The sequence below is a fragment of the Lepidochelys kempii genome, chromosome 8, assembly GCF_965140265.1.
Source record: "Lepidochelys kempii isolate rLepKem1 chromosome 8, rLepKem1.hap2, whole genome shotgun sequence".
NCBI lineage: Eukaryota > Metazoa > Chordata > Testudines > Cheloniidae > Lepidochelys > Lepidochelys kempii.
Window position 1 is genome coordinate 49,003,538 of NC_133263.1, and position 20,582 is coordinate 49,024,119.

Sequence of the window (20,582 nt, forward strand, 5' to 3'; positions counted from 1 at the left end):
GTTGTACACCATATGACTGTACAATGCAAATCAGCTTGCTAAAAACATTAACCTACCAGGGAGTGTTTAGGCACCATAGACAGTCCCTGTTCTGAACTGCTTACATTTTCAACAAGCAAAAGTTATTCTCTATCCATAAAAATGGAGAAACAAGGCATCGAGAGATGAAGCAAGTTACCCAATACTGAAGGAGCGTATGGCAGAGTCAAGAATTAAACCTAGTACTCCAAGTTTTGGTTCAGTTTTAGGATTTCTGCCCCCTGTACAGCAGGTTTAATACTATAAGAATATTCGTTGTAAACATTTGAGGAGTCCTAGTGAAAATTGTCTAATAGGATCAGATGCTATTAGATCAACCTCATATACTACATTTCTTGTTTGTTCCATATATTTTCCCCTTCCTGGCTTCACTCCACTTTAAAGCTCAAGATTATTTGAATGTTGGCAGTAGGAAACCAACAGGACAGAAGCAAAGCAAGATTAAAGCAGATTCAATAGATGACTGCAGGACAGTGTGGAATATGTAGTATTTACACTAGAAAGTGCGTCCTTCAAAGTTACCTTTTGTGTGAAGTGTCCTGTGCTCTACTCTCCCTGCAAACAATATGGAACTGTGTTCAAGCTGAATCATCATCTCCACAAATTAGGCAGGTGGTCATCCAAAGCCAATCCTTTTACAGGCTGTGTTAAACAAAGAGACATTTACCATACAATAACTAACTAGAGATATGAGTATTACTGGAGCACTTGACCTAACTCCCAGCGCAGATGCAGCTAGATGGATTAAAAAAAGATAGTCAACTTAACCATGACCTCTGAAGTGAGTATCTACAGACAGAAGTTTTTTCTTATGCTGTTGTGTAGACACACTTAAGTGTCTTATATTTAAGTGCTTAGATAGATTTGTAGTGTTACTATGCTAACTGTTCTAGTTTAATGGTCAAAATAGAGTTGCGAAGTGGCTTTACATAGCATTTCCTGTATAGCTAGCTGCACATCCATCAACTTCAGAAGTGTATTAAACCAAGCTATTTGATCTAATGCATTTTAGGACACCCAATAGTATCCAAGCACAAAAATTACTTCTGCACCAAGTTATTCCTAATATAATCTGTGCTTCACCTTTTCTAGATTCATTTGTGGGAACTGACTCTCCCCCACCCCACCCCTTGAGAGTTTCTCTCTAATCCAGTTACTAGAGAAGACTAGCAAAATTTTTTTTGCCTAAGCCACTCTTCAGAGCAGTTTTTGGTAGACAAGGGGAGAGCACATTTATGACCCCTGCTTTCCATGTGAACCGGCTACCAGAGTAAATCACAAGCAACTGGAGGATGCTTCAGATAGGAGCGAAAGACAGTACAGCATGTTCTTCATAGACCATCTGCTGAACTATGTTATCATCATATACAGCCTCCACTGGAGATAAAATGAATGGCAGTTGAAAATACAAAGCAAGTCAAGTTACTTCCTTGTCTGAGGTGCATGAAAGACTTGGGCATCCCAAAAATAAGCCAGTTCTTTAGAGTTGATTTCTTCCCCAGACACTATTTACTAGTCAAATATCACTTTTAATCAGCAGTTTTTGCCAGAGGAACAACCTGCCCAGGTCAGGATTAATGACTTACCTTTCATCATCAGGATTCACCTTTCAGGCCTATATGAAAAGGAAAAATTAGGCACCATTACCATTTTAGCATTTCTAATATGTACTGGGGAGGATCACATGATAGCCAGATACATCAGATAGGAGCGAAAGACAAAGCTTGTGTTCGTCACTGTGCATTCTGCTGAACTATGTTGTCATCACTGTATCGGCTTTGGTGAGACTGGTTCTAAGCTATTTTTCTAATAAGGAGTTTGATTTAGTTAGTGTGATCTACCAATAGGTGGGAGTGGCTCTGAATGAAAAGATGCTCTAGAGAAAGCTACTCAGAGAAGACAATCCAAGAGTCTCAGAGTAATAGCAAGAGTTAGACTTATTCTACTGTATTAAGCAGACACAGAACTCCAAACATGTTCCATAACCACCCTTGCTATTGCACTGCCTCAGCTCCATAAAGGAAGGAGAAACCCATGAATGGGCCATACAGATGTTTTTCCAAGAGGAGTTATTCTGTTTCTTACCAGAGAACCTTCCTTCTCTGGGGCTTCCAACTTCCTCCATTAAATCCTGAGAAAAAAAGAGAGGAGAGTTTTGAAGCAGGTTCAGACATCAGTAGATGAAACTGTTCCCAACAGCGTTGTGCCTCAGTTTGAAATACAGGTGGTTGAGCGCTCATCATTCTCTTGGTCAAGAGTAGCAAATAAGTGTCATCATTGTGGCACAAGAAGAAAGTCTGGTATTTGGCTGCTGGAAATGTTTAGTTAGCGTACTGATTGGATTAAAAAAATAAGGCATCTAGACTGTAATTTACATTTAGTTATCTTTAAGTAACCTTGTTCCTCATTTATGATGCAAAAAATTAAACAGGATTTTACCTTAGCAAGTGGCATCAGGTCTGCTAACAAAAGAAACAAAGAAACCAAATCAGGCATTGGTAAAACAAAGTCTGAGATCAAAGATAACAGGCACTGAATAAAGCCTCAGAACAGAGTTCTCAGAAATCACTTCTGTCCACTACTCTTATCTTTAAAGCATCATTGGCTGTTCAGTTTAATAGCAATCTTTCACTCAACACCTTTTGTTATAGGCCTATATGAGGAAAACGCATCTGAAGTGACTGTCCTAAAAGTCAGAATGTGAGCCAGTGTCCTGTCCCAAAAATCAAGCCATTGTTTAGCCCCTTCAGATGACCTCCAAGGATGCAGAAGTGTTACTAGTGGAGGGAAGAACAACTGCAGAATGGAGTATCTCTTTAGACTGATTGAAGGGAGATATTAAAGCCTAGAGAAAGAATGGTGTTCTTCACCCACAGCAGGGTGAGGGACTGCCCATACAACCACAGAAGAGGGCCAATTAAGAGCAACTTGCTATATAAACAGCAATTGGAAGATTCATGGAACACCACTGGCCCTGCATCTCCAGAGATCAGCAGGCACTCCAGATTTCTTAAGAATAGTCAAGCCAGACATCTTCAAATGGACCTGTATTAGGCCAGATACACCTCTACCCTGATATAACGCTGTCCTCGGGAGCCAGGTGCTTATAACTCTCACCACATAGGTGGAACCGTGTTATATCGAACTTGCATAGATCCACTGGAGCGCGTAGCCCCACCCCCCAAAGCACTGCTTTACCGCGTAATATCTGGATTCGTGTTATATCAGAGTACAGGTGTAGTATTTGTTCCCCAGTTAAACCCTACATTTGAAAAGCGGTTCCTACCAGTTTTATAGTTACCAGTGAAGGAAGAAGTTGCTTGATGTATCATGGCTAAAAACAGAAAGATATAATGTATGTTACATAATTTCCTCAGTCTCAGAAAAAAGCCTACCTAGATAGTCTGAAAACATTATGTCAGGTTGACAAAAGGTGCAAGACTAATAGGACTCCAAAGCAAGTATTCCAGAACAGCTACAGCACACTGCACGACAAATTCACTTAAACCTGTTCTGCTTAACTGGCCCTTTTAATAGTCTGAGGCACTACTGTTAGGTCTCAGACTATTAAAAGGGCCAGTTAATGCCAACTAGATTTTTTTTTGGCAACAAAATCCACCCCCCCGGCATTAATGATTACCCACCATTCCTTCTCCAATGCAATTACAACTTTATACAGCACCTAGTTACACTCAGGTAATCACTAATACAATTTGATTTTGCCTGTCTAAACAGGACTAGAACATACTACCTCCAAACTATTTATGTCATTGCCCAGCGATGAAGTCACCCCATGTCCAGCTCAGAGATGTTGGTATTCATCATACTCTCAGATGTCCCTACCAACATGGTTTTCATCATGTGCATGTACATGAGGGCAAGTTGCACTGAGACAGGACACTATCCCATTAAAAAAAAAGGAAATCTGGGCCTGGTAACTATTAAGGAACAACCATGCTTGTACAGACTTGCTTGCTCTCCTACTCCTACATACAGTAGGAGAGATTCAACACTTTCCACTAGGTATTCTCATGCAATGTTCAGGTATTCTTTCCAACTTACTCTAAGGGCGTTCGACCTTCCAACTACACTGATGCTACATCTTTCCAGTTCCATCTCAACCTTTACCACATGGGCTGGAAAGAAGGCCCATCACTCCCCAAGCTACTTCCTATGAGGAGCTAGCAATGGGCACCCAAGCTACAGCAAGCTCTAGTGATCTACTATGAGCCTACACATGACTATAAAATAGAGGAACAGGGCCACAACACTATTTTTGATCTATTCCTACAAGTTGCTCGTTCGTAGAGCTCAGGCCTAAAAATCCTGTGTCTGAACAGCTTTAGGAAAAGCAATGGGCTACTTTGAGAACCAAGGACTGTCCCACACACAAAAGACTTGCTTTTGCCAGTCTAGTAGCAGGCATTTCTCTAAAGCAGGCGTTTTTCATTTGCAGCAACAGAAAACATTTTGAAATCTGGAAATCTTAGGCACCACCTACAAACCATACGTTGAAAACCACTGCTCTAGAGTCACTTGAGGCTCTACTGAAGACCCTCCCAGCCTGGGGATGCTAAGGGCAAAGTCCAGCTCTCCTGGCACTGCACCACGTGCAGCCCCATAGTCCAATCCAAGACCCTACAATGCAGTGCGCCTCTGATGGCCTCATAGTCGGAGTCCGCCAAAGCCATCCCTACGCCAGTTTAGCAAAGCGCAAGGGCACTCACTACAACCCGCAGCGCACAACGCTCCTCCTTCAGCGAAGCCGCTAGGCTGACCCGGGGGGGGAGGTTGGTGCGCCAGCCTGCCCAGACCTCACGGGCCCCCAATTAACAGCAATGAAGCCACCTAAGCGTCGCGCCCCCCGAGGAGCAGGAGCTCACACAAGGCGGGGCGGGGGGGGGGGGTGGGAACAATCCACCTCCATCCTCCTCAGCCCGCTTCCATCGGCGGCAAAGCCCCTCCAATAGAGGGGCCACACCGCCCATGGACCGCGATGGCGTCGGCACTGATCAGCATCGAGCTGCCAGAGCGGCGTAAAGGCGCGTGATACTCACCCAGCCGCGCCGCCACCTCCCCGCCGGGGCCGCTCCGCAAAAGGAAGGAGGGAGGCGGTGCCAGCGGTATATATGTCCGCCTCGACACGCTGTCACGTGACAGTGCAGCGGCAATCATGGACCCGGAACTCTATTCTCATAGGAGCTACCCACAGAGCAGTGCGATGACGGAAGCCAGGCTCCACCCCCAAAGAGCCATGGCGGCCGCATTGCAATGGGCGTGGTCACATGACGCGCGGCCGCTCCTTACCGGGGCACCGGGGGGGCGGGGGGATACGAACTAGGAGAGGGGGGAGGAATTTTCTTCCGGGGTGCGGCCCGCTCGGGGGGTTTCGCTTCCGGGACGGTGTTCCGGCCCGTTCCCACCCCCGGGAGGTAGGTACTTGCTGTATTCGGGGTCCGGCAGCCCCCCCGGGGTGGGACGAGGCGAGGCCTGGAACCGCCCAGCTCCCAGGGCGCTGTCACTCTCACCCCCGTGGGGTCGGCGCAGGAGGCCCCCTCCCTGGCCCAGAGACCCCTGCCGGGGCAGCGCAGTGCTCCCAGGGACACCCTCCCCGCACGGAGCAGCGCCCTATCGGCGGGGCACCCCCCGGGGGCTGCCTCCCCCTTATCTCAACACCACCTTCGGGCTGCCCCAGCCCCGTCCCATGGGGAGCAGCTCCCCGCCACATCCCCTCCCAGGAGCTGTCCCACCCCCACCACTCCCAGCCCTGTCCCATGAGGGTCAGCTCCCCCCTATCCCTAGGGCCGCTCCACCCCCACCCCCGACCCACCAAGGACAACTACTCCTTAGCCCCTCTGTGAGTGGCTACCCCAGCCCACCAAGAGCAAGCTCCCCTCATTCCCCCCACCCCAGCACTCTCCTACCCATCGTACTTCTCCCCCACCCCAGGGCTGTCCCTGAACCCACAGCCGCATCCCAATGAGATGCTGTCCCTCTATCCCACCAGGAGAAGCACGTCTGCTCTTTTCCTAGCAAAAGGCAGGACATCCCCATCCCGCAAACTCTTTAGCCACCCGCCAGCCTTGAAATCGTCCTTAGCAGTAACTCTACTCTGTGGTCTTGTGTACACTAGACTTCTGGGGGAATTCTCCCTTAAGTGCACAGCCACCAGGCAGGGCCAGTGATCATGTGACTGCTTGTGTATATAAGGCATGGACTGCCACCCGTGTTTTTAGTCACTGTGTCCTCTAGACCTGCTCTGAGTAGGATTAGATGGCAAGACATGCCCTGACTAAACCCCCACACGACAATTGCCTGCATGGGTGGCAGTGCAATGTCCATGCAAGCTGTGAGAGGCAGACCCTCTCACCCCTACCCTGACGCACAAGTCCTCTCACCCTCTACCCTACTCCACTTCCATATGAAGGGCAAGACCCTACCTACTTCACCTTGGGGAACACCCCCTGCAAATGTTTATTTATACAGCACAACAAGCATGCAGTTGCAGTTGCAAACATAAGAAGCAGTCCCTTCCTTGAGGAACTTACTATTAAAGTGCAAGGATAACAATATTTATCGGGAGGTAGAAGCCAAGAAAAAGATTACAGTGATAAGATCATGTGGTTGCTTCTGTTTGTTATAGACGCAGGCCACGATGGTTCTGCATTTTAACTTTTCTTTAACAGTGAAAGCTTTTACTTTGAGTTGTGTTATTCTGATGGAACTGGAGCGATTGGAGTAAAGGAGGCTGGATAGAGTGCAAGCACCACAGGTTGTTAGGAAGACACAGGGGAGGAAAGTGGTAGTGGGCAAAGATGTGCAATAGGGAAGGATAAAGAGTGGCAGGGGTCAAAGAGATAGATGCAGGTAATACACATGAGAATAGTACACAGGGCTGTGACACCAAAGTTAACTAGTTGGTGACTGAATTCAGGCTTCCAGAGAAAGTGATGGAAGGCAGTGGTGAAATTAGTTTGTAGTGAAAAGCCCTGAAGGTGGTTCCTTGGGGCTCCAGTTTTGGAAGAGCTGGTAGAAGCAGCGTGGTGTTACAGTACAGCAGCAGCTTTTGTAGCCCAGTTGTGTGAAGTATCTCTTGTGCAAATCTCCCTCCCTTAGAGAGCTGGACTTGGAGCAGAAGTGTGTGGCTTCCCTGGGACCGAGGTGAGGGAAGGAGAAAAAAAAAAGTAGCATCAAGAAAGCAGAGAACAGTGACTTGAAGTATGCTCAGACTGCTGGCATCAGTGTGAATCCAGCAGAGCTGAAGTCTTTAAGAGGCTGTTTCCAGAAGTTTGGCTCAAGCACTAGTTCTGGAGCTGTTTTGGGAATTAAATGCTATTTTGTGCTGTTTCAGGTGACTCCTGCTGGTTATGTTGGGCTTGTGCGCTCCCCACCATCTGGTGCTCTGGCTATTGGTGGCAGTGGTTTGGAGACACTCCACTGCCCCCAGTACATTCTACACACGTGCTAGCCTAGCGGCAGTTGCTACCAGAAACTTTCTGTTCGTCACCTACTCCTGTGCAGGAGTTTCTGAAGAGAATCAGGAATGAAGTGTTCTTTAGTCTCCAGATAATGTCAGACTCTGCATGATGTATTGATAAAACCTAAGATGAGAGCCCTACTATTGCTAACTCTGAGCATTCAGAAGTCATGGTTAGCCCACCCCCCCATGAGATTTTAACTGAATAAACTTGGAGGTTTTATTTGCCTTGTTTGAGCCTTTAAAGTTCATGATTTCGAGCTTCTTTGCAACCATGAGAGCTAGAAGCTTTTAAAAAAAAAACAACCAAAAGCCCCCTGCATTTATCACCCAACTCCAGGAGCTGAGGCTTTGAGACACCAAATATACTCATGCTAAAAAACAAGAGCTGGCAAGCTTTGTCTGTTGATGGAAAAAGTTGGTGATTTAGAGTGACAAGATCCCCCATTTTAGTTCATAATTGACAAGTTCTTGGTCCAAATTACATTTTACAGTTCAAAAGCTATTCAAGTTGGCCAGTGCCAACAATTAATACTGTCAGTCCACAAGTACTAAGCCTCTCCTGTTCAACTCAGCCCCTCCAACACAGGGTTTGCAGCTTTCCCTGCAAGTCATCAAGCCTGCTCTCTTATGACTAAGAGTGTATCTGTGCTACAAGGGATAAGTTCAAGTTGAGGATCCATCACTGAAAACCTGTCCCCCAAACTTTAGGCAAAGATTGGTGGCCTCAACTGCTATGGCACCTCAGAGTGAGGCATTTTCTAATATAAGCAGAAAACAAGTGTTATAAGGCCAATACCTTAAATTGTATTTTAAAATACATCAGAAGCCTTTGCAGCATCTGGAGCACAAATGTAATATGCTCCTGCAAGTAGTACTGCCCAGCTGATGCTTCCAAAGGCTCTTCAAGTGAAGACCTGGAGGGAGTGCACATGTGGGTCACAGTCAGGCTGGAAGGGAATAATGAGTGGGGTCCCCCAGGGATCAGTTCTGGGTCTGTTCAGTATTCTGAGTTATTTGGATAATGGCACAAAGAGTACACTTATAAAGTTTGTGGATGATACACAAGCTGGGAGGGGTTGCAATTGTTTTGGAGGATAGGATTAAAATTCAAAATGATCAGGACAAACTGGAGAAATGTCCTGAAGTAAATATAATTAAATTCAATAAGGACAAATGCAAAGTACTCCACTTCGGAACGAACAAACAGCTGCACACATCCAAAATGGGAAATGACTGCCGAGGAAGGAATACTGTGGAAAGGGATCTGGGGGTCATAGTGGATCACAAGCTAATATGAGTCAACAGTGTAACACTGTTACGAAGAAGCAAACATCATTCTGGGATACATTAGCAGGAATGTTGTAAGCAAGACACGAGAAGTAATTCTTCTGCTCTGCTCTGTGCTGATGAGGCCTCAACTGGAGTATTGTGTCCAGGTTACCGCATTTCAGGAAAGATGTGGACAAATTGGAAAAAGTCCAGAGAAGAGCAACATAAGTTGTTAAAGGTCTAGAAAACATGACCTATGAGGGAAGATGGAAAACCTTTTATGTAATGGTCTCCCCTCATTCTTCTCTTCTCCAGTCTAAACAAACTCAGTTTTTTCTATTACATAAAATGAGTTTTCAGTTACAAAAAAGATTGTTACAAGGAGGAGGGAGAAAAATTGTTCTCCTTAATCTATGAGGATAGGACAAGAAGCAATGGGCTTAAATTGTAGCAAGGACAGTTTAGATTGGACATCAGGAACAACTTCCCATGTCAGGGTGGTTAAGCACTGGACTAAATTGCATAAGGAGGTTGTGGAATCTCAGTCACCGGAGATTTTTAAGAGCCAGTTAGACAAACACCTGTCAAGGATGATCTAGAGCTTAGTCCTGCCTTGGGTGCAGGGAACTGGTCTAGAAGACCTTTTGAGGTCCCTTCCAGTCTTACAGTTCTGTGATTCTAAGTTGCATTACCCAGGTTTTTTGCAAAACTAAGGTTAGGAACTAATACCAGAAAATGCAAAAATTGAGGTCTCGCAGCAACGTTGACTCATACAGTGTATGTTTGTTATGTTTTATTGCTTGGAATTTACCTTCTAAACAGTGGGGGCAAGTTAAAGGTGATTTTCAAAGGGAAAGGGGGGAACTTGTCTGTGGACAAACTAGAACAAAAAGTTCTCACTTAGGCTTACCCAAGTCCTAAAGTGTCATCTCTTCAGAGTCAATGTAAACAAAGGTCTTTAAATCCCCTTGCCTTTGGGGCAGGGTGGATACAAATGAATTATTTTTAAAAAATTGGATTTTTTAAATTTAAATCAGATTTTTTTTGATAACATGCTTTTTGAAGAAAAAACCTATCTAAAGATAGTTTTAATTAAATACATTATAGCTCAAAGATATCTCTACATGGAATAGGAATTATAAATTCTAATTCTATAGTATGAGACAATATATTCATGTAATATTTAAGAAAAGTTTTGTAAATGAGTTCCAATAGTTCATGGATTAGGGACCCAATCTTATGGGGTTCCAGGGGCTTCTGTATAGATTATTTAGGTTAATCTTTCTATCTACCCAATGGGACTCAGTGCTCAGTCTAGAAGATACCATCAGAGGGGCTTTGTTTTGCAGTTCTCAAACTATGGATGTGTGTCTCCAGAGGTAACATGCTTGTTAACAGCAAAAATGCTTTTAAATAAATAATATATAGAGGTGAGAAATAGTTAAATAAAACAATTTAAATGTCTGTCTGGTGATGTTCTCCTCCTAATACAGCATGGCAAGAAAATCCTCCAAATATTAACAATTAAGATGTTGAATTGGCGATAGTTTACCTCCCAATGACTTCATAAATATCTGCTTCAATTACCTTGGGTAAATGAAATAAACAATCATTCATTTTCTGATATCGCTGTAAAACTAATCTGAAAATTTTTCAAAATAAATCACTTTAAAAATGTATAGTGTGTACCTTCTAAAAATGAAACGTACATCTGTCTCTGAGTTGTGAAGAATATGTATTAAGGTTATAACAACCAACAAGAATGTACTTTTATGTAGAAATCCATGAATCAATAAAGAGTCTTCCTGACTAGTGATTTAAATCAAATCCACCCTGCTTAGGGGAAAACAAATGCAGGTTCTGATTTTTCTCTGCCTTCAAGGGTTAAGGCAAACAAACTCACAGATTGTTTTTAAGAGGCTCTACCAAAAACAGCTACCTTCCCTTACCATGCATGTAGAATTGGACTGCCAATAGCCAACACCTAACTGAGTCTTCCTTCTCTTTTTTTTCCACTGAATGCATCCGATGAAGTGAGCTGTAGCTCATGAAAGCTTATGCTCAGATAAATTTGTTAGTCTCTAAGGTGCTACAAGTACTCCTTTTCTTTTTGCGAATACAGACTAACAGGGCTGCTACTCTAAATTCCTTCATATATCTCAGGCTGGTTTCCTGGGAGGCTAATAGGCTCCAGCTGCTTCTGAACCTTATCCATTAACCCTTGCTTCCCATCGTAGTCCTGCCTTGAACCCTAGGGCTTCCAGACCCAGATGTGTAGTATACCCTGATGCAATGCCGTTCTGTGTTTATGATCAGAAAGAAGACCTGAATGATTTAACAAGAGAAAAAATACCATTTATTTTTACATTAGAAATGTGCAAGTGGAGGACATAGTAGGATTATGTGATTTCAGGCCTCTGATCCTGAAGACATTTGAACATGTGCATAACTTGATGTTAATGGGACCACTCACATGAGTGAAGTTATGCACGTGTTTAAATGTTTGCAGGATGAGGGCTATAGATATTAGACAAGTGACACCAGATTAATTAAGAAGGGAAGTGAAACTTTTTTTTGTTACCACCAATTTACTCAAACACCCTACAAACAGTTGGATCCGCTTGTTAAAGATTCAGCATTGTTGTCCCTTCAGTTAAGGAGTGAGAGAGCTCATAATGAACATCTGACACCTCCAACAAACCAGGGAAGACAAGACTTGAGATTCCAGATACTGCGAAGGAATACAAAAAAACAGAATAAAATGCTTTTTAAAAAAAAAACAAAAAAAACAACCCACCTTTTGGCTTTCCTACTACACCAGAAAAAACAAAAGAATACCCATCCAATTTACTTTCCTTTGTACATCACTGTTAAGAGTACAGTCAAGACCCTGGCTTTTATATTTCCTCATGTTTAAAATTCTAACCTTAGTATTGCATGAACTTAGACCTTTGCACTCCATTTTCTTGTTTGTTTTTTAAAAGACAGGACAAAAAGGAAGAACATTTAGATATGGCACTGTGAAGTTGCACAATTGCTTTGTGCAACTTATGGGTTTTAATCTTAACCACCCTGTAGGTACACAAAATTTTCTACCTGCGGCATTGTACAGTTTTGCAATGTTTTGCACATCTTTGTGGTATGACAGACAGTTATGTAGCTTCAAGCTTAGTATTGTATTTTGCTGTGCATGGACAAACCCCCCACAAAGTGCCTTTTAAGCCTTAGTCCCTGATCCTGGAAAGACACACATGCTTAACTTTATGCATATGACTAGTCCCATTGACTTCATGATTTCTCAGAGTAGATACAGTCTAAGGCAGGATATCCCTGGATTCCCCAAAATTGTTTTGATGCCTGCTGTAGTCTGCCTAATCAGCATTTCAAATGCCATCCAAGTTGGAACCTGTTTATGTCACAAGTGGTTTTTATTGAGTGCTATTTACTTGGTCTGCATCTATAGTTTTAGTTTTGTATCATTCTTATTTGTAATTACATCTACATTTGGTCATTTGGAATTTTTACCATATATGGCGAAGGCTCATTTTCAGACTTTGCCAACAAGATACACGAGGATCATAGAAAAATGAAGGAAGGAAAACTAATTAACTTGTTGTCATTGACCATCATCATTCACAATTAATATTTTGCTGTATTCATCTCTTTGCCCAAAGAAATAAAAATGTTAGCTACTGTATTTTTCATTTTCACAGCGGGAGCTTGGCCAGTTTATAGAGCACAGGACTTGCAGTTGAGAACTGGATTCTCTTCTAGCCTCTGTCATTGACTTATTGTGTGATTTTTTTTTTTTTTGGCAAGTTTCAGAAGTGTCTACTAATATTGAGAGCCTCCATTTTGAGTGCCCTACCTGAAACACCTAGGGCACCTAAGTTATATGGGTTGAGCCCTCTGAAAAATTCTTGGAAGCTTGGCAACCAAAGTTAGTGGACATATGGAAATTTAGGCCTCAACTTTCCACCTTTGTTTCCCCTTCTGTAAAACATGGGTATAAAGATACTTGCTCTTCTTTGTAAAGTCCTTTGATATCTATAGATTAAAATGATGTATAAGTGCTAAGTATTATTATCATCCATTAGGCAATCAATTACATATGTTAGTGTCTCAACCATTTTTAATGTTTTCCATGCTGGGGAAAATCAATTCTACTGAGCTCATTTTGGAGGCCCACAGAGTGAAATTTTGAGAGCTAAGCAGCAGGAGTTGTGGAGGTGGGTCCATTAGAAGATTAATTATCTTATAAAGTGATCCACAGAATGCAAAAGCTGAGACCCCGTGCAAGCATTAGTAAATCAAGCTTCACAATACCTCTGGGAAAATCAAAGTGCTTCAAGATTCATAGATTACAAGGCCAGAAGGGACTGTTGTGATCATCTAGTCCAGGGGTTTTCAAACTTGATTGCACCACGACCCCCTTCTGACAACAAAAATTACTACATGACCCCAGGAGGGGGGACTGAAGCCTGAGCCCGCCCTAGCCCTGCCACTCTGGAGTGGGAGCCAAAGCCCAAGGGCTTCAGCCCCAGGCAGGGAGCCAGTAACCTGAGCCCCGCCACCCAGAGCTGAAGCTCTCAGGCTTCAGCTTTGGCCCTGGGTGGCAGGGCTCAGGCTTCAGCCCCAGGCCCCAGCAAGTCTAATGCGAGCCCTGGAGACCCCATTAAAAAGGGATCCCGACCCACTTTGGGGTCCACAGTTTCAGAACCGTTGATTGTCTAGTCTGACCTCCTGCATAACCCCAGCCAGAGAATTTTACCCAACATAATTCCTAGAGCAGAGCTTTTACAAAAGCATCCAATCTTGATTTAAAAATTGGCAGTAACGGAGAATCCACTATGGCCCATGGTAAATGGTTAATTACCCTCACTGTTAAAAATGTACACCTTGTTTTCAATCTGAATTTGTCTGTCTTCAACTTCCAGCCGATGGATCATGTTATATGTTTCTTTGGTAGGTTGAAGAGCCTATTATTAAATATTTGTTCCCCATGTAGGTATTTATACATTGTAATCAAGTCACCCCCAAGATGCATGGGTGAAGGGTGCTCCAAGTACAAATTATCACTAGTCCTATTAATTCTGTTTTTCTTTCCAGCTGGGTTGTACACCTACAACTGGGGCAGCCATGGAGAAAAGTGGAAACATTCAGCTGGAGATCCCGGACTTCAGCAACTCTGTCCTGAGCCACCTAAACCAGCTGCGCATGCAGGGCCGCCTGTGTGACATAGTGGTCAATGTGCAAGGACAGGCTTTCCGTGCTCACAAAGTGGTGCTGGCTGCTAGCTCACCCTACTTCCGTGACCATATGTCATTGAACGAGATGAGCACAGTCTCCATTTCAGTCATCAAGAACCCCACTGTTTTTGAGCAGCTCCTTTCCTTTTGTTATACCGGGCGGATATGCCTGCAGTTGGCTGACATCATCAGTTACCTAACGGCAGCCAGCTTCCTGCAGATGCAGCACATTATAGACAAATGCACGCAGATCCTCGAGGGAATTCACTTCAAAATTAATGTGGCAGAGGTTGAAGCTGAACCTAGTCAGACTAGGACAAAGCATCAGGAGAGACCCCCAGAGTCTCACCGGGTTACCCCAAATCTAAACCGCTCTCTGAGCCCACGTCACAACACTCCAAAAGGGAGTCGTCTAGGCCAGGTCAGCACTGTGCTGGACATTCGGGAGCTGAGCCCCCCTGAGGAGTCCACCAGCCCTCAGATAATTGAGCAGAGTTCAGATGTGGAGAGCAGGGAGCCCATACTGCGGATTAACAGAGCAGGACAGTGGTACGTTGAGACAGGAGTGGCTGACCGTGGGGGACGGAACGACGATGATGTTAGGGTGCTTGGAGGAGTGCACATTAAAACAGAGAACCTGGAGGAGTGGCTGGGAACGGAGAATCAGCCATCAGGAGAAGATGGGAGCAGCGCTGAGGAGGTCACGACCATGGTAATTGACACAACAGGCCACGGATCGATGGGCCAGGAGACTTACACATTAGGGTCATCAGGAGCCAAAGTGGTTAGGCCAACCAGCAGTGAGATTGACAGGTGAGGTTCCTTTAACCCGTTTACTGAGTGTGGTTGGAAGAGCATACTCCACAATATTTGTATCTCGCTTGACCGTGTGTCTTCCCTGATCATTTATCGCTGTTTATTTCACACACTATTCTTAGGCTTATGTGCTGACAGATTTTCTTTAAAAGTATATCTGTTACTAGTCCTCAAGTATTTGCTGTGTGGTGAATAAGAACAGCTTCTCCAGTTACAGGCTAGATAGGGTAAAATCATAAGGGTATCAACCATCCTCCTTCAGAAACAAGCTGGTCACCCCCAGTAAGTCAGGAGGAAATCTGCCTCTTCGTGGTACAGGATTGCAGAATTCAGTGTGTTGTGGAGGGTGTTAAATATTCCTCTGAAGCAGCTGTCATCTGGCCACTTTGAGAAAGAGAACATGGGATTGGATGAACCACTGTTCTTTCCTGATGTGACAGTTTCTCTGGTAAGAGCAGAAGGCCTTCATTTATAGGAAGTGATTATATTTGTGTTGTCAACTCCCTATCCCACTGCCTCATTTGTTCTGATTAAAGCAAAAGGTCCCAGCTGTATTTGTGGTGCTTTTCCTCACCCTTCCTTTTCTTCTCTCCCATCCCAAACCCTCCAGTCCTCTGGGAGAGCAGCTTCCTGGAAATGGTGGATACCCCATCATTTAAAACTATAAAAGCTCTGAAAACTATACTGGAGGTAACGATCCTGGGATGGCCTTCAAGGGAACAAACTAGCTCTGGGCAGGTCTCATTTCTAATTTCTGTGATTCATTCCTCTCCTTAGATCAGCTGGCCTTAGACACTTGGGTATCCATCATTTTTCACCACACACAACTTCCACCACTCCTTCCCTGAAGCCATCTGCATCATCTGTGGGACATCCCTCATCTATACTTGCCCAGGGAGTTGGAAGACTGGAGGTGCCTTTTGAGCAGAGGTTTCTTCTCTTGCAGTGCTGCCTGAGTCAGTGCGCTATCCCATTTCCCTTTTTATTTTAGTAGCAATCAAAAATCTGCCTATTCCTGAATCAAGTTGGTTGACCCAGTTTCATATTTCAGATATTAACACTGGAAGAACAGACCAGTCTGTCCTGGTGTTTTTTACATTTGCACTGCTCCATATTCTGTCTCCTGATGGGGAAGAAGAGATTCTCTGCAGGTGCTTCCCTTGCCCCCCAGTACATGTACTGACCATACTGCACCGATAGCCATTAAAAACTTTATTTACACTCTTCACCCCCACAGATTTAGTCCTTCTGGCAGCATGGTTACTGTAACTGAGCGGTACAGATCGAAAAGTGAGTCTCCCGGGCGGATGGATGAGCCTAAGCAGCCCAATTCCCAGGTACACAACCTAGCTCAGGGGTTTGGATAACCAGTGAATGATGGTGTTGGAAAGTTACAGTTACTGTATTGTGACCACATATGCATGTTATACTTGATAGAAATGCTGTATGTGTCTGTGGCAATGTAAAACTTAGGATGACCTTTGCTATTTATTCCCTTGCTTTTTAAGTGCTTGGGTTTCATAAATGACATAAGAGGTAACTCACACTTGGATTAAAAGAACAAGAAGACCACCAAACCATGTTTACACAAACTCCTGCTGATGCTGCCATGGGTGCAGCTGTGTTGATAGTAGTTCTGGAGGGATTTTTTCCCGCTAAAAATGCCCTCAGATAGCTAGAGTCATAGAAGATAAAAGCTGTCTATTGGTTTCCAGCTAACTTGAATAGTTCAGGTGTTAGGAGCTTGTGCTGATGGTTCTGGGGTCCGTCTTCACTGATGTCCTTGATGGGGTGATAAAAGTGCACCTACGGTCATTTAAAAACATGTCTTTGAGGGATAGAGGAATACAAGGAAAAAGACATTTTGCAAAGATGTCAAAAAGCAGACATATTAAAGGCTTTTACTCTCTGAATGTACGTACTCAGTGAAGTAAATGTTAAGCACCCACAGTTTGTCAGTCACTGGTTCATAAACCCGGAAAGCATGAGGATTTTGTTGTTATAATGGGGAACTAAAATCAACCTGAACAGTGGGAGGCTACCACCTCTCCAGATGAAACCATGCACAGCTACAGAGCCAGGACTACAGCTTTAAAAAAATTTGCATCTACTGCTTGAGCCAAAGGAATAGCTCTATAAGAGTCATCTGGAGAAGGACTCTTGTGTTCTTACTAAGCTGGAGTTGGCCAATAGAGTTGGCAGCCACTTCTCTCTTTCTCTCTCTCAGGCATAGGACCCAGGACTCCAGTTGAAGTCCAGCTATGGGCGCTCCGTATCTCTGAAATCCAGGCCCAAAGTGACTGCTCCTGATCCCATTGAGGTCAATGATAGAAAATACCCTTTGACATTAATGGTGCTGGATTGGATCCATAACTGTCAATGGAAGCAGGATTGGGCCCCTGACTGTCCATTGTTAATAGCTTTATGACAAACTGTTTTTTCCACATGGAGCAGGTGCCTGAGTTTTCAAGGAGACTTAACTTTATGGGAAGTTTGAAGGTTAGTAACAGGCTGTTGTAAGCTGGAGGAGAGACCAAGGAAAGTTAGACAAAAGTCAGAAATTCAGATTGGTAGGTGTCATAACCATACAGCTAAGGGTATCCTAGAATTCCTCCTTACCTGTAAGGGGTTAAGAAGCTCAAATAACCTGGTTGGCACCTGTCCAAAAGGACCAATGGGGAAAGAAGATACTTTCAAATCTTGGGGCGGGGGAAGGCTTTGTTTTGTGTGTTCTCTTGGGAAGCAGAGAAGCATCAGGTCAGAAAACAAGTTCTCCTATAAACCATCCTAAACGTCTCTCATATTACAAAAATTGTAAGTAAAAGCCAGGCAAGGCATGTTAGATTATCTTTTGTTCTGCTTGTGAATTTTTCCTCTGCTGGAGGGAGGTTTATTCCTGTTTTGTGTAACTTTGAAACGAAACCTAGAGGAAGTTCTGCTGTGTTTCTGAATCTTTTGTTACCCTGTAAAGCTATTTTCCATCCCGATTTTACAAGAGGTGATTTTTACCTTTTTTTTTTTTTTTTTAAATAAAATCTTTCTTTTAAGAACCTGACTGATTTTTCTATTGTCCTAAGACCCAGGGGTTTGGGTCTGTGATCACTCTGTATCCAATTGGTTAGGATATTATTCTCAAACTCCCCAGGAAAGGGGGTGTAAGGGTTTGGGGGGGATATTTTGGGGGAATAGGAACTCCAAGTGGTCCTTTCCCTGATTCTTTGTTCAATCACTTGGTGGTGGCAGCGTACCATCCAAGGGCAAAGAATTTGTGCCTTGGGGAAGTTTTAACCTAAGCTGGTAGAAATAAGCTTAGGGGGTCTTTCATATGGGTCCCCACATCTGTACCCTAGAGTTCAGAGTGGGGAAGGAACCCTGACTTGGTGGCAGCACGGTGGGATCATTTTGAATCAAAAGCACAGTAGGATTTTAAAAGGACAGTTTTTTTTTCCTTTTGGCTGCTTGGAAAGCAGGGAGGTTTTTTTTTTTTTTAAAGCTGGGAGCACCTGGAGGTTTTGTTCTCTGTCTGAGAGCAGGGTAGTTAACCTCCTGCAGGGGAATTCACAAGTGTGTTTTTTTTGTTTTGTTTTGTTTTCTTTCTAGCTCTCGGGTTAGGCTAGATCAGGGGTCTCAAACACGCGGCCCGTGGGGCTATTTCCTGCAGCCCACCAGCTCCCCACGGTCCCCCTCACAGCATTTACCTAGAGTGGCTCCGGCCCAGCGTGCACCGGGGGCAGGGCAGGCTCCCTGCCTGCCTGTCCTGCCCCTGCGCTGCTCCGGGAAGTGGCCGGGACCTGGGGGAGAGGGGGTACAGGGGTCTGTGTGTTGCTGTTGCTTCCAGGCACCGTCCCCAGCAGCTCCCATTGGCCCTCCCAGCAACAGCAACACACAGACCCCTGTGCCCCCCTCCCCCAGGTCCCGGCCGCTTCCCGGAGCAGTGCGGGGGCCTCCCTGCCCTGCCCCCGGTGCACACCGGGGCCAGAGCCTGCCCCCCGAACCCTTCCTGCAGCCGAACCCCCTGTCCTGCGCCCTCTGCCGGACCCTGCACCCCTGTCCTGCGCCCCCTACCAGACCCCGACCCCCTGCCCTGCGCCCCCTGCTGCACCCTGCACCCTTCCTGCACCCTGACCCCCTGCCCTGAGCCCCCTGCCGCACTCTGCAGCCCAACCCTCTGCCCTGAGCCCCCTGTCGCACCCTGACCCCTGCCGCACCCCACACCCCTCCTGCACCCCACACCCCAACTCCCTGCCCTGAGCTCCCGCCACACCCCTCCTGCAGGTGGTGGAGGAGGGGGTGGAGTTGGGGTGGGGATTTCAGGGAAGAGGTTGGAATGGGGCAGGGGAGGGGTGGGAAGAGGTGGGGCAGGGGCGAGGCCTCATGAAAGGGGTGGAGTGGGGGCAGGGCTGGGGGCAGGGGGGAGGTGTCAGTAATGCGGCCCTCCGGCCAATGTACTAGTCCTCATGTGGCCCTCCTGGTCATTTGAGTTTGAGACCTCTGGGCTAGATGAAACACAGAAAGGCTAGGATGACTGACAGTGACGTCAAAAAGAAATTAGAATTAGCCAGATTGGAAGCTGATGAGAGACCAAAAGAACATGATAGACTGATGGAGGCAGAAAAAGCTGCCCATGAGAGAGCTAGGGAGGCCCAGTGGGAGGCCCAGAAGCATGCTCAGGAGGAGAGGGAAAGAGAGAGAAAGCATGAACTGGAGTTAGAGATGGCAAGGGCAGAATATACCAGACAACCCTAGTAATCCTTCTCCAGGTACCGCTTCCCATCCCAGAAAGTTCCCCATCTACAAGGCAGGCGATGATACCGAGGCCGCCTTAGAAAATTTCGAAAGGGCCTGCCTTGAGTACAGCATCTCTGCAGACCAATACATGATAGAGCTCAGGCCGCAGCTCAGTGGACCCTTAGCAGAGGTGGCGGCTGAAATACCTAAGGAACACATGAACAGTTATGAACTTTTTAAAAAACAGGCCAGAATCAGAATGGGGCTAACACTTGAGCATTCCCGTCGGCAGTTCAGAGCCCTAAAGTGGAAACTGGACGTGCCATTTTCCCGACACGCCTACCACATTGTAAAAAATTCACAAGCAGAACAAAAGATAATCTAACACACCTTGCCTGGCTTTTACTTACAATTTTTGTAATATGAGAGACTTATAGGATGGTCTATAGGAGGAGTTTTCTGATCTGATGCTTCTCTGCTTCCCAAGAGAACCACAAAACAAAGCCTCCCCGACCCTGCAAGATTTGAAAGTATCTTCTTTCCCCATTGGTCCTTTTGGTCAGGTGCCAACCAGGTTATATGAGCTTCTTAACCCCTTACAGGTAAGGAGGAATTCTAGGCTACCCTTAGCTGTATGGTTATGACAGTAGGTTTGTAATGTGCCATAAGATAAAAATACCTTGGATTTTCATCATACTTTGCAAAAACATCCTATTGTGCCTTCAGAAGAAATCCAGAAATGTTCAGATCAAGCTAAACATATAGGGCAGGGCAGGACAGTAGTTGCTACCCTAAGTATGAAAAGGCTACTGCTTCTCCATACAGAAATGGCCTTAAACTCCAGTTGAAAAGGCTGGTTGGAATTGTGCACTTCTAGCCACACCAATGGTCAAGCGTTACATCACCCTGCTCCCCTTGGCTTTGTATGGCGGGTGTAAATAGAGTACCTGTGGGCAGCACTTTCATATAAGGTGCTGTGGTTTTGTTCCTTTCATTTCATC

General features: G+C 45.1%; 1 protein-coding gene and 4 non-coding genes across 6 annotated transcripts in view; 1 reads left to right on the plus strand and 4 right to left on the minus strand.

Moving 5' to 3' along the window:
* Positions 1-1,328: 1,328 nt before the first annotated feature.
* On the minus strand, positions 1,329-1,416 carry LOC140916699 (small nucleolar RNA snR60/Z15/Z230/Z193/J17). Its single transcript, XR_012160612.1, has one exon. It is a non-coding gene; the product is annotated as a small nucleolar RNA snR60/Z15/Z230/Z193/J17 (small nucleolar RNA).
* Positions 1,417-1,731: 315 nt separating this feature from the next.
* LOC140916698 (small nucleolar RNA snR60/Z15/Z230/Z193/J17) lies at positions 1,732-1,815 on the minus strand. The gene has a single exon (XR_012160611.1). It is a non-coding gene; the product is annotated as a small nucleolar RNA snR60/Z15/Z230/Z193/J17 (small nucleolar RNA).
* Positions 1,816-2,579: 764 nt separating this feature from the next.
* On the minus strand, positions 2,580-2,646 carry LOC140916651 (small nucleolar RNA SNORD75). The gene has a single exon (XR_012160569.1). It is a non-coding gene; the product is annotated as a small nucleolar RNA SNORD75 (small nucleolar RNA).
* A 1,187-nt stretch (positions 2,647-3,833) lies between these two features.
* On the minus strand, positions 3,834-3,911 carry LOC140916696 (small nucleolar RNA SNORD74). Its single transcript, XR_012160609.1, has one exon. It is a non-coding gene; the product is annotated as a small nucleolar RNA SNORD74 (small nucleolar RNA).
* Positions 3,912-5,365: 1,454 nt separating this feature from the next.
* ZBTB37 (zinc finger and BTB domain containing 37) overlaps positions 5,366-20,582 on the plus strand; it is a 36,288-nt gene continuing 21,071 nt past the window's right edge. Inside the window, exons 1-3 of one of the 2 annotated variants that reach the window (XM_073356416.1) lie at positions 5,366-5,471; positions 13,898-14,850; positions 16,091-16,190. In XM_073356416.1, coding sequence (XP_073212517.1) covers positions 13,928-14,850; positions 16,091-16,190 — 1,023 coding nt within the window. In that variant the 5' untranslated portion in view covers positions 5,366-5,471; positions 13,898-13,927. Of the gene's footprint in view, positions 5,472-9,800; positions 10,381-13,897; positions 14,851-16,090; positions 16,191-20,582 lie in introns of those variants that run through there. The other variant, XM_073356417.1, reaches the window with a different exon arrangement.